Here is a 13,184-nt window from a genome sequence, read left to right as displayed (position 1 = left end):
TGCGTCAGTGCATGTGAATATGTATGCATGCATGTTTACATCTATATCTGTCCGTATGCTTGTAAGATATGTGTGTGTATGTGTGCGTGCGTGGGTGTGCGTGTGTACATACATATACATATGCACGTTCGTTCGTATGCTTATATATGTATTTATATCCATACAAATACATACATACATATATAAATATTCATACATCCATATATATAAATATATGCATAAGTATATTCATATACATATATATGTGTGGGTGTATGTATGTATTGCTATTTCTCTGCTGTATTCATCACTTTCGTCTCAAACTCTCTTTCTCTCATTCCTTCTCTATCTCTATCTCTATCTCTCTCTCTCTCTCTCCCTCTCTCTTTCTCTCTCTCTCTCTCTCTCTCTCTCTCTCTCTCTCATTTTAACTTATTTTAACACCGTATTGAAATGTTAAAATTGAATTGAGGGACATATAACACATATAAATATACGTGTATGTGCGTATGCATACATATATACATATATACATACATACATACATACATACATATATATATATATATATATATATATATATATATGTATGTAGGTACATTTGTTATATGCTGGCTTCTTTCTTTCTAGATTCTTCTTTCCCGCCGCTACCTTTTCCCCGCACATCCTTCCTACATTCATTTCTTTATTCCATTCTAATGCCTATTTTGCTGGCCATTCTTCCACATGCTGTCTTTCAATGTATTCTATCTTTTTTGGAGCTAACAGAATTTACCAAAGTTTTTCAAGCTGCCAATCTGTATAGAAAATATTGTTCTAAGAAAGCATTCATATGTTTTCTAAGATTTTGTTTATTTTATTTCATATTATTTACATATTTATTTTACTTTTCTTTTCTTTTCTGCCTTATTTCTCTACTTCTGTAGAATTCTGTAGAAATCTGTAGAATTATACAACGTCTCTATACAGTTGCTACGACTTTCTGATTGGCTTTGCGTGCAGCTGTGTGTGTATATAGATATATGTATATATATATATATATATATATATACACACACACATACATACTACATACATATATATATATGTATATGTATAAAGATATATATATATATATATATATATATATATATATATATACGTATGTAAATATTTATTATACATGTGTATATATGTGTATGACATGTATGCATACCTGCGTACATGTATGTATTATATGTGTGTATACATGTTTGTGTTTGTGTGCAAATGTGTATGTGTGTGTCTATATGGATGTGTGTATATATGTGTGTGTACATGTATGCGCGTGTGTGTATGTGTGTGCGCGTGTGTGTGTGTATGGTTAAGAAGTTTACTTTCCAACCTTGTGGCTTTGGGTTCGGTCATAATGAGAGGTAAGCTGGACAAGTATCTTCTACCATAGCCCCTGGCCGACCAAAGCTTTGTGAGTGGATTCGATAGATAAAAACAGAAAGAAGCTTGTTGTATGTATGTATACCTGTGTGAGTGTGGGTGTGTGGGTGTGTGTGTGTGCGTGTGTGTGTGTGTGTGTGTGTATGTATGTATGTCAGGTCACTTGTGAGGTTCTCATGAGTGTTATTGGTAACATGGAACCCAGTTCAACCTGTTGTATGGTCGGATTATTGGCGACTAAACGGGGATCCCCACCAGGCTAGCCTGGTGCGTGGGGGTTCCTAGAAACCTAGTAGGACTAAAAACAAGACCTGTTAAAAGGCTGGATGAACCTAGTGTAGGTTCAACGACTGTCTAGCAATAGCACGGACATGCAGAAATTCCGGGATGGTTTCCTGCGTGCTGGAACACCATTGCGAGTGAGGCGCCCCATAACTCTTGTTGAAGCATATCTCTAGGAGAAGGCTGCTCTGATATAAAACCAGATATGCAGAGAATGACACTGGACATTTTGGGGATCTTTTATTTATACTTAAGATCATGGCGCGCCCACATCCCTGCGCCTGCAACTCATAATGGCACCAGACATCTTACCTCGGCTTGTTTCTGGATAATCTCAGTAGAGGTGCCGTGCAAGCCTTATTGGACTTGAAACTTTTCACAGGCATTGCTGATTTTTTCCTTTACATGTGTATTGCTTTTTTTTTTTTTTTTGGATATATATTTTTTTTTTCGGAAGTCTTGCGGCGGTGGGAGATTCCTCTTTTTGTTCCTAATTTTCAACCAGAATAGTTCAAGATTTTCTTGAGAGGGGCCTTTCTTAATGGCAATATTTTCCTTCTTCATCTCTCTATATATGGTCTGTAGATTAGAAAAAAACTTGTGATTTATTCAGACTCGTTCAAAAATTCGTTCATGTTTTAGAATAAATAACCAAAGGTGGATACCGTTAATCGAAAAGTAACTTCGTTAACCGCTAATCAGTTAACCAAGAAGTTATCTTCGATAACCGTTAATCAGTGAATTCTTTTAAAATGTAATGGAAGTTATCGATAAACCGTTAACGTTAATTCTTATTATAGAAAAAAATCAAAAAATTACCTAAAAACACCCTTAAAAGAGTGCCAAAACTATAAGATCAGCCTTTTTGAGCCTTTTAAAGGGCTTTAGAACCTAAAAACTATACTATTTTTTCTTTAGAGTTAAAAAAAAATAATACTGATTTCATAGTTTTAACTTTTAAAAGACCTAAAAAAAAGGTTGATTTCATAGTTTTGGCCCATTTTTAGGGTTTTAAAGGCTTTTAGGGCCAGAAAAGAGTAAACAAAAACTCAAATGAAACACATTAAACTAAAAAAAAGTTTATTGGTAAAATGATCGTTGAAAAATGAAAATTAAAAATTAAATACACGATATATAGATAATTTAATTTTTCCTCTTCTTCTCGTTCTCCATTTTGTTCATGAGATGCATGTTGCCCTTCATGAAAATTAGTATGTCAAAGTTTTCATCAGACAGGGATAATCTCTTGGCCCTCAAGATGTCCTTGCTCATACAGAACAAACTCTCCACTGCAGCACTGGAGGGAATGACTTTGTTGAACTTGATGAACAAGTCCACCAACATTTGCTCACCCAAGAAGGCAGCATCTGTCAGCAAATTCTTGGAGTAGATCTCCAACAGGGTCTTGACCAAATTCTGGGCCTTGTCCTTGAGTGACGCGTGGCTCCTGCTGCTCTCTTCTGGCTGGTCATCCTCCTCCTCTTCGTTGTTGCTGCCTCTACTGTCGCTGCTCACTTGGGGAACCATTACTGAACAATTGACGAACTTGCTGATATGATTGGTGCGTCCTTGCGCTCCTGCCAACGAATTCTGAGCGAGAGACTGCGAATGAAAAGAGCTGCAGCAAAATATGTGCCTTGCTTGCTCACAGAAGTTCAAAAGCAGTCACGACTGAATGCATGTCGTGAACTTAAAGAACAGATGGAAGTTGATTCGGATTTTTGTTCGGAAGTCATCCCTGGTGACGAAAGCTTGTACTACACAATTTCCTGGTGTGGAAGAGGTGAAGAAAGCAAAGGAGAGAGGCATTAAAAGGCATCAATTTGCTAGTGTTCCAGCTCTGGTTCGAAAAGTGGAAAACGCGTCTGGAGCGATACATGGCTTCAAGCAGAGAATACTTTGAAGGCGATAAAAGTGTAAACCTGTAAAACTAAGTGAATAAAATAATTTTGCAAAATTCTGGTTCTTTTGGGCACCCCCTCGTATGTTAATATATATATATATATATTTGAAAAAGCCGTTCTGTCTAGTAGCGTCCAAACCTCCAACGGCTTTTTCAAATAAATTACGTAACATCCTTCTCCAACTACAGTTCTCATATTCGGTTAAAATGTCTTACGTTTAAGCTGGTTCCCATGCATTTCCCTGAAGAGAAGATTACATTCTTATCAACATCACCTATTCCTATGGAAGGTATAATTTGTAATCTTCGAAGCATATGTTGGAAATAAAAGTATGCAGTTAACATATGCGTTTTACTCCATTTACTAAATTTATATTTACTCAAGTACCCAAAATAACAAGAAGTTTCTACCTCATAAACAGGAGTTACACCACAGTCATTTTGTGATCTTTGCTACCCTGGTATCTATTAACCAATTTATTTTGTCCGAGTTATCTATTAACTAGGAGAAAATAAATACATATAATAAAATGTATATATATATATATATATATATATATATATATATATATATATATATATGCATGTATGCATGTATGCATGTATGTATATAGTCGATTCAAATAAACAATCAATTTATTAAAACGAAAAATAAAATTAACGGACAACAAGAGGACGTGCACAAAGGATGCGTCATCTTGGCGCTCGGTACGAAGAGAGAGTTTGACGTTTTGAGCATAGCCCTTCGTTGGAAAGGAAAAAAGGAAAAGTTCAAATGAGGAAAAGAAATCACCAACAGCACGTGTGTAGTTACATTGCTGAAATGACCTGAAGTAGAAAGACATAAAGTGGTTTTTGCGACTCACACACAGACACATATAATAATCAGGCAATAATCTAGTAGCTCTGTGTCGCCAAGACTTGAAAAAATATAGAAAAAAAGCGAAAGAACTTTGCTGTGAGGAGTGGAATACCCTACGTTTCGGATTCAATCCTTCGTCAGGGGGCAGAGAAAAGAGAAGAAAAAGAGAAAAAAGTCAAACAGAGTTTACATCCTCTCAGTTTGAAAAACTGGCTGCGACTGATAATGGACGCAGAATAACACGGGCTGCTAACGCGAAACAGAAGTTATAGGAGAAGGCGTGCAGAAAGGAGAAGGAAAATGATGATGGAGAGAGTAGAGGTAAGTAAATACAGGAATGCTGCAGAGAGAGAGTGGAAGGAGAATTAAAAAGGGTAAAAAGAATTAAAGGAAGGGAAAGGAAGGATGAAAGGAATATATATATATATAAACAATATATGAGTATATGCATATATATGTACATGTATGTATATACGTTCATCTACATGTACATATAGATACATAACTGGGTACATGACGTGGCAAAAGAACAAGGACAAAATGGTAAACAAGGTGCAACAAACATGCAGGCCACATAGAAACATCCCCTTCATCAGCTGCCACCATTAAAACTCCGGCGTTTCGAATATATATATATATATATATATATATATATATAGAGAGAGAGAGAGAGAGAGAGAGAGAGAGAGAGAGAGAGAGAGAGAGGGAGGGGGGAGGAAGAGATCGATAGACAGATAGATATGTATGTATGTATGTATGTATACATTCTTTTCTAATCTAGGCACAATGCCCGAAATTTTGGGGGAGGGGGCCAGTCAATCACATCAGCCCCAGTATGCAACTGGTACTTAATTTATCGACCCCGAAAGAATGAAAGGCAAAGTCGACTTCGGCGGAATTTGAACTCAGAACGTAAAGAGAGACGAAATACCGCTAAGCATTTCGCCCTGCGTACTGACGTTTCTTATTTTTTTACTGCCCGATAGGGGTTTACACACAGAGGGGACAAACAAGGACAGACAAACGGATTAAGTCGATTATATCGACCCCAGTGCGTAATTGGTACTTATTTAATCGACCCTGAAAGGCAAAGTCGACCGCGGCGGAATTTGAACTCAGAACGCAGTGGCAGACGAAATACCGCCAAACATTTCGCCCGGCGTGCTAACGTTTCTGCCAGCTCGCCGCCTTGGTATGTATATGTTCTATTTGATAAATTTCACTCAAGTATCAAGTGGGCCAATATTCCAACAGAACTCAAATTCAATGTGTTGTTTTCAATGAGATGAATCACTTATTAGCCAGCAGAGTTTAGCTATCAATTATTTTTTATTACGACAGTTCCATTATGTTCGTGTATGCGCGCATGCGTGTGTGTACATGAGTGTATGGGCGTGCGGGCGTCTGTAATGTGTTTATCTATATATATATATATTTGTCCTTTTGTTTTTATGTGTGTGTGTGTGTGTGTGTGTGTGTATTCACATCGCTGTATTCATGCATGAGAATACACTCAGAAATTATTGAGTATAATTTTTCGTATCAAACATTTAAGGGCCTCAAACATGCTTTTTGGTTGCATCGTATACATTATATTTCATGCAACCCCACTTTCTTTTCTTTGCCAGAGTGAGTAAGACGGATTCATTTTCATTATGTGTATATATTTTCTTTTATATTTTATTACATACTTAATTTACAAATTGTTAGATGCGTATACAAAGAAAAACTAATATACATTCATATACGTACATACAGATTTATTTATAGATATGTATACACACACGCACACAAACGCACATACACTCAGACACACACTCACACACACACACACACACACATATATATATATATATACATACACATGCACAAGCGCTTATATATATATATATCTGTTTCTCTTCATATATGTATATATATGTGTTTGTGTATGTGTGTATATATATATATATGTGTGTGTATGTATGTATGAATGTATGTATGTATGTATGTATATATTTATACACACACACACAGGGTGGACCAAAAATCACGCAACAAAACATTTAACATTTTATTTATATATTATTATTATTATCATTATCATTATTATTATTATTATTATCATTATTATTATTATTGTTCAGTAGTTTTATTTTTATAACGAGCTTTCACTTCACTACCGAGCGCAGCTCTGTGCGCCTTGGGTATGTGCTGTGGTTTGCTGTGGTGCTCTTATGTTTACTGTATTGAAAGTGTTTTGCGTAGAATGTGTGCAGTACCCAGTAGTGCAATTTTCTGTATGTTATATATATTTGTAAGTCCTGGTGTTTTTGTTATGTATTTGTCTGAATATTTTTTTATTATACCTAAGGCACCTACTATGATAGGAATTGTTTCTGTTTTTAGATTCCACATTCGAGTTATCTCTATTTCCAGGTCTTTGTATTTTGAAAGTTTTTCCATTTCTTTTAGAGAAACGTCATCTGCTGGTATTGACACATCAATTAGAAAGCATTTTTTTTCTTCATGATCTTTGACAACTATATCTGGTCTATTTGCCTTAATTTCTCTTATTATTATTATTATTATTATTATTATTAATTTTGTTCACCATGCCGTGTGGATTCATCATTATTGTTTTATTCAATTTTAGAAAAGTTGAAGTATGTCTGACAATTCTAGAGCGCACTGAGCTTATTTTGAGCGTGACTTTTTTATCCATTTCGCGCGTGCGCGATGTGTGTGTGTGTGTGTGCATGACAGGAACATATGTCTTTTGATTTTTGAAAGTTTTTCTTCTTAAGTCCAGTTTATTTGACAAATGATCTCTGAGATGGTTGTTGGAATTCATGAACTTTTTTTATACTTATTCTGGAACCAGGAACTCCAAGATGGTGTTTCATCTTTTCATAATCTGAAATTGAAGAAAATTTTAAAAGATAATAATAATAATAATAATAATAATAATAATAATAATAATAATAATAATAATAATAATAATAATAATAACAGCAATAATAGTAATAATAATAACAGCAATAATAATAATAATAATAATAATAACCAATCAACATCAGACGATCTCCGTCCCCAACCACCATGCACAAAAAAAAATGAAAAATAAATTAAATAATACCCGTATTATTCAACCCAAGGATAACAAATGGGAAATACGTACTTTAAACTTGTTACACAAAAAGTACGAAAAGCTACACGTGCAAAACCATTTGATACCAGAAATGAACGGACCGGTACCCTACGAAAATGATGACCATCAAAATAAAGGGCCGGACGTTATTCCTCATGTCTCGCGAATAAAATTTAAAAAGCATGAATGGAGACTTGAGTAATATATTTCAATCCTACACGCTTATTTTACAACAGTGCTCTAACCACAGAACGAAAACACAACAATATATAGATATAAAATCTGGAAGAAAAATAACCTAGATAAAGATTTGTATAGAGCAATGAACCCTAATAAACTAGCTAACATACAGAAATATATTCTGAAAACAAAAGAACTATCAGAAATAGAACACTTAAAAAGAAAAATACACCAAGAAAACGTAAATAGTAACCACACAGCAATGCCAAATAATATAAGCGCTGGAACTGTAAAATACGATAACAGACGTAACATTTCCAACAAAAACAAAGTAAACGACGAAAGACAACAAATGCAGAGTGTAAGAATGTGTAATGATGAATAAAATGCACCAAACCAGAACACCACAGACAAAAATATGAACGGGAGAGAATACGAAACAAATTTAAAACTTAGAAACAGTGAAGATGAAACTAATGATTATGATACTCTAAAAATGAACATAATCAAAGAATTGAAAGCCACAGATCTCAGCATTGTTCAGAATTTGTATGGCGCACCCATATTTTAGACCCTTGGCAAACATTAAGTGTGTCTTAGATGTAGCACCAGCCCTGCTGGCCCCTTCCCTCTGCGATCAAGGATTGAGGTGAGCAATCATCAAAGAATATACACGGGAAGAAGGAGATGGCTGGACATTGTTAGATTCGATAGACAATTACAAACTAGCAAATAATTATTCACATAATTCTAGGCACGTATATACGTTCATATTGTGAGCGAGACTCCTAACAATTTCGAATTATCTGGTACTAATGACTAGAAGCTGGATGCAAACTACAATTAGGTGCACTTGTTATTGAGGTCGAAGCTGATCACTGATTGTAAAGGAAGCAATATATATATGTGGTTGTATGTGTTTATATGCGTATATATGTATGTATATATACATATACGATATACATATACGACAGGCGCAAGTATGGTTGTGTGGTTAAGCTGCTTGCTTATTATGTCGTTTTCTTTTGTCGGAGCGTTAAGTAACAGGGACAAACCAACACCGGTTGCCAAGCGATTGCAAGTGGACATATGCCTTTCCGTCTTGTATACGTTTTCTTGTGCTCCTCATAAATCGTCCTTTTTACCGTTCGGTCTAAAAACCCTGTCTTTTTATTTATTTTTTTTTTTTGTACTTTCCCCGTTATATCCCTTATGCTTGCTCATTTATACTCCCGCAGCATTTTGCTGTTGACGCCACCAAATTGAACAGTATTTTTATCGATAAGGGATCAAAATTGTGATGAATTTGGTCGACAGCTGATGAAGGATGAAAGTCCACGTAATGTGTATGTCTATTCCAGTTTCCTGTCTGTTCTTTAGTCGTCCGCCCGAGCCATATTTTACTATTACGTGCATAGACACATACACACACAGGCAGACGCACACATATACATACATACATACATACATACATACATACATACATACATACATATATATAGAGAGAGAGAGACAGAGACAGAGAGACAGAGACAGAGACAGAGAGACAGAGAAATGGAGCAATGATTAGCAATGAGGTGTTTTAAGTCATTATTTAATTAAATAATGCCTTTAAAACACCAATGATCCACTTCTCATTTATGGTCTCTATATATATTAAACCACGGTTTTACCTCTAAATTACTTACTACTGTATACCTTATAACAAGGACCATACATACTGAGGTAATACACCAGAAGTGCCTTCAGATACGCCTATCCTTTAGATGGTTGCATAACCTCAAACATATCTTACAATATATATATATATATATATACATATATATATATATATATATATATATATATATATATATATATATATATATATATATATATATATATACGCATATATAACACGACGTACTTCCCCACAATTTCCAGTAGAAGACATTTGCCTAAGGTGCTGCGCAGTAAGACTGAACTCATAACCATGCGGTTGCAAAGGGAGCGCTTCTTAGCTACACAGCCATGCCTGCTCTTCATGAAACAGATTTATTGTGATGCTTTGCTCTATTGTAGAGTAGTGCTACATCTTTCATCAACGGTTAACTTGTGAGTGATTATCATTACAGCTATTCAGTTTATCATTATGTAATTTGGTTTATTCTTTTATGTTGTTGTTGTTGTTGTTGTTGTTGTTGCCAGTGTTGTCTCGAGCTTTGAGCATCCCGGACTACATTATCCAGTGTCCTTCCACTCTTTAAGATAGTAATTTGAGTGAGATACGGTTGCTGTTTCTAGCATTTCGAACGACCACATAGAAGTTTTTTCATTGTCTCATTGTTTAATATTGAAAATATTTGTAGTCACAGAATTATTTCTGTTGTTATTGTTACCGTCGTTGTTAGCGCGCCGAGCAAAACGCTTCGCGGCATATCGTCTGCTGCTACATTCTGAGTTCAAATTCCGCCGAGGTCAACTTTGCCTTTCATCCTTTAGGGGTCGATAAATTAAGCACCAGTTGTGTACTGGTATCGATCTAATCGACTGGTCCCCTCTCACCAAATTCAGGCCTTGTGCTTATAGTAGACTGGATTATTTTTGTTGTTATTATTTCTGTCGTTGTTAGCACACCGGGCGAAATGCTTAGCGGTATTTCGCCTGCCTTTACGTTCTGAGTTCAAATTCCGCCGAGGTCGACTTTGCTTTTCATCCTTTCGGGGTCGATAAATTAAGTACCATGGAGACATTGGGGTCGATGTAAACGACTCATTCGCTTTCCCAAAATAGCTGTCCTTGTGGCAAAATTTGAAACTATTATTACCGCCGTTGTTAGCGCGCTGGGAAAATGCTTAGCGGCATTTCGTCTGTCTACGTTCTGAGTTCAAATTCCACCGAGGTCTACTATACCTTTCATCCTTTCGGAGTCGATAAAATAAGTATCAGTGGAACACTGGTGTCGATATAATCGACTTAATCTTTCTCCTGAAAATGCTGGCCTTATGCCAAAATTTGAAACTATTGTCATTGTCGTTGTTAGCATGCCGCCGGGCAAAATACTTAACGACATTTTATCCATCTTTATTTTCTGAGTTCAAATTCTGCCGAGGTCGACTTTACCTTTCATCCTTTCTGGTTCAATGAAGTAAGTAGCATTTGAGCACTGGGGTCGATGTAATCGACTATCCCCCTCCCACCAAATTTCAGGCCTTGTGCCTTTAGCAGACGGTATTATTACTGTGGTTGTTAAGACAGCGAGCTGGCTGTACATAGGGCAAAATGCTAAGCGGTATTTCGTCTGTCGAATTTGGCCGATAAAATAAGTACCAGTTAAGCACTGGCGGCTAATGTAATTGATTTACCCTCTTCCCCGAAATTGCTGGTCTTGAGACAGAATTTGAAACCGTTGTTGCTGTCGATGTTGATTATTGTAGTAATAGTGGTGATGTATTACCCCAAATCAAACCTGAATCAAACAAGCCCGTGACAAAAGACATTCCAGCCACAACCACTCCATCTTATAGTACGTCTAAGATAACATCATACCAGACACTATTTCTTTTGGCATTTTTTTTTTCTTAAGAGAATAAAATGTAATTTTGGGGGAGATTTAGTTGTTATGTCTAGCAAGGAAAGTGATCACGTTGAATAGCGCAGACCCGCTACCTCAGGTGGTCTTGATTGATGTTTGACACTCTTCATTCTTTCACAACCCAAGCACAGAGTTTTAGACCTGACATGACTAGTAATGTTGCAAGCCATTTTGGACTTTGTGTGTGTGAGTGTGTGAGTGCGCGCGCGAAATAAAACCGCATTCGAGATTTCCAATATTCTCTACTATAATGTTAACCAGTTTTCTTCTGTCATTCTAAACTCACTATCTGATCATCAATATTGTTCTACTGCTTGTGTGTATTTGTGTATATAAACACACACACACACACAGATATGTATATATATATATATATATATACATATATATATACTCATGATATAATTATATATTTTATATGTATGTATATATATATATATATATACAATATAAATATATATTGTACATAATATATTATATATAATGTATTATAAATTCATATATATAATTTTTTATTATATATTATACGTGTATATGTGTGTATATATAAAAAAATATATATATATGTACATATAGCTTATAGTATGTATATATATATATATATATATATATATATATATATATATATATATATATATATATATATATATATATATATGCATATATATATACACGCACACATAATATATGAGTGTGTGTTTGTATATATTTAGGTTTGTATGTGCGTGGGATAGAGGAAGAGATGGAGAGAGTACAAGTTAGGATATTTTTCTTGCAATCTCTAATTCTTCTCTCTATCCAGTCATTACTCTCCATTACTACTCATTCAGCGCGTGCAAATGTGTGTGTGTGTGTGTGTGTGTGTGTGTGCGCGCGCGCGCGCGCGTATAAGTTAAGGTATGTCTCCTGCCATCTTCAACCCTTCTCTCTATCCAGTCATCTTCGCTCCACATTTCTACTCATTCTTATCACCTGTCTTTTACAACTTCAGACTATTTCTTCCTCCAAACTTTCAGTTCTTCTCTCAATCCAATAATCACTTTTGGGTTCTCACTTTTGTTAGTCAACTTTGAATAATTCTTTTGACATTTCTCAATTCTTCTCACTTCCACAATCTATCCATTTGTATATACATCCAGCTATCAGCCTATCTATCACTACCTTTTACAGTAGGGGTGTCAAACTCATTTTAGTTCGCGGGCCACATTTCAATCCAATTTGATCTCAAGCGAGCCGGACCAGTAAAATCATGGCATAAGAACCCACAAATAGCAATTTCAAAATTTTCCCTTTGTTTTAGTGTAAAAAAAGTACAATCTGAAAATGTTCATGTTTGAAGAACAGTATGTTCATTGACCAAGTGAAAGTGGGAACTGTTAAAGAAGACTGTATTATTACACTACCTTGTAAACGTATACAATTTATAAATTTAAAAACAGAACACTTTGAAAAACATTTAAAAACACTTTTATTCTTTTTCATCATTTATTTTCAGTATGTTCCTGGAACTTGGCATTTTTTCTCCTTCACAAGTGTATTAATATCATGCATCAAATTCTGAGTAGCAGCCAATTTTAGGATGTCATTTAGGTGCTTATGGGTTAACCTTGAGGGCAGCTTTGTTTCATTGATGCTCATTACAGAGAAAAACTTGTTCACAAAGGTAAGTTCCCAAACATGTACAAAACTTTCGCAGCAAGGGCTGTCAATTTGGGGTGCTTTGGCAAGAGATACTGATAAAATGTGTCCAAGTCCACCGAAGTAAATTTGTTCTTCAAATCTGAATCACACTACAAGTCAACCATTTCAAGTTGGATGTTGATGGGCAGATCAGAGGCGTTGACTGTAAATGGTGAGCGAA

At 35.5% G+C, this 13,184-nt stretch overlaps 1 protein-coding gene across 3 annotated transcripts in view; it reads right to left on the bottom strand.

The window, feature by feature from the left end:
- Nucleotides 1-7,006: 7,006 nt before the first annotated feature.
- Nucleotides 7,007-13,184, bottom strand: part of LOC106874068 (protocadherin gamma-A4) — a 177,119-nt gene continuing 170,941 nt past the window's right edge. For all 3 annotated transcript variants that reach the window (XR_008265490.2, XM_014921648.3, XM_014921650.3), the window contains one exon: nt 7,007-7,335. Coding sequence is in view for 2 of the 3 variants with exons in the window: in XM_014921648.3 (XP_014777134.1) it covers nt 7,232-7,335 (104 nt within the window). In the remaining variant the exon portion in view is untranslated. The remainder of the gene's footprint in view (nt 7,336-13,184) is intronic.

The sequence above is a fragment of the Octopus bimaculoides genome, chromosome 14 (assembly GCF_046866305.1).
Source record: "Octopus bimaculoides isolate indiv1 chromosome 14, ASM4686630v1, whole genome shotgun sequence".
Lineage (NCBI taxonomy): Eukaryota > Metazoa > Mollusca > Cephalopoda > Octopoda > Octopodidae > Octopus > Octopus bimaculoides.
The sequence above is the reverse complement of the archived record's forward strand: the minus strand, read 5'-3'. Positions and strand labels throughout refer to the sequence as shown.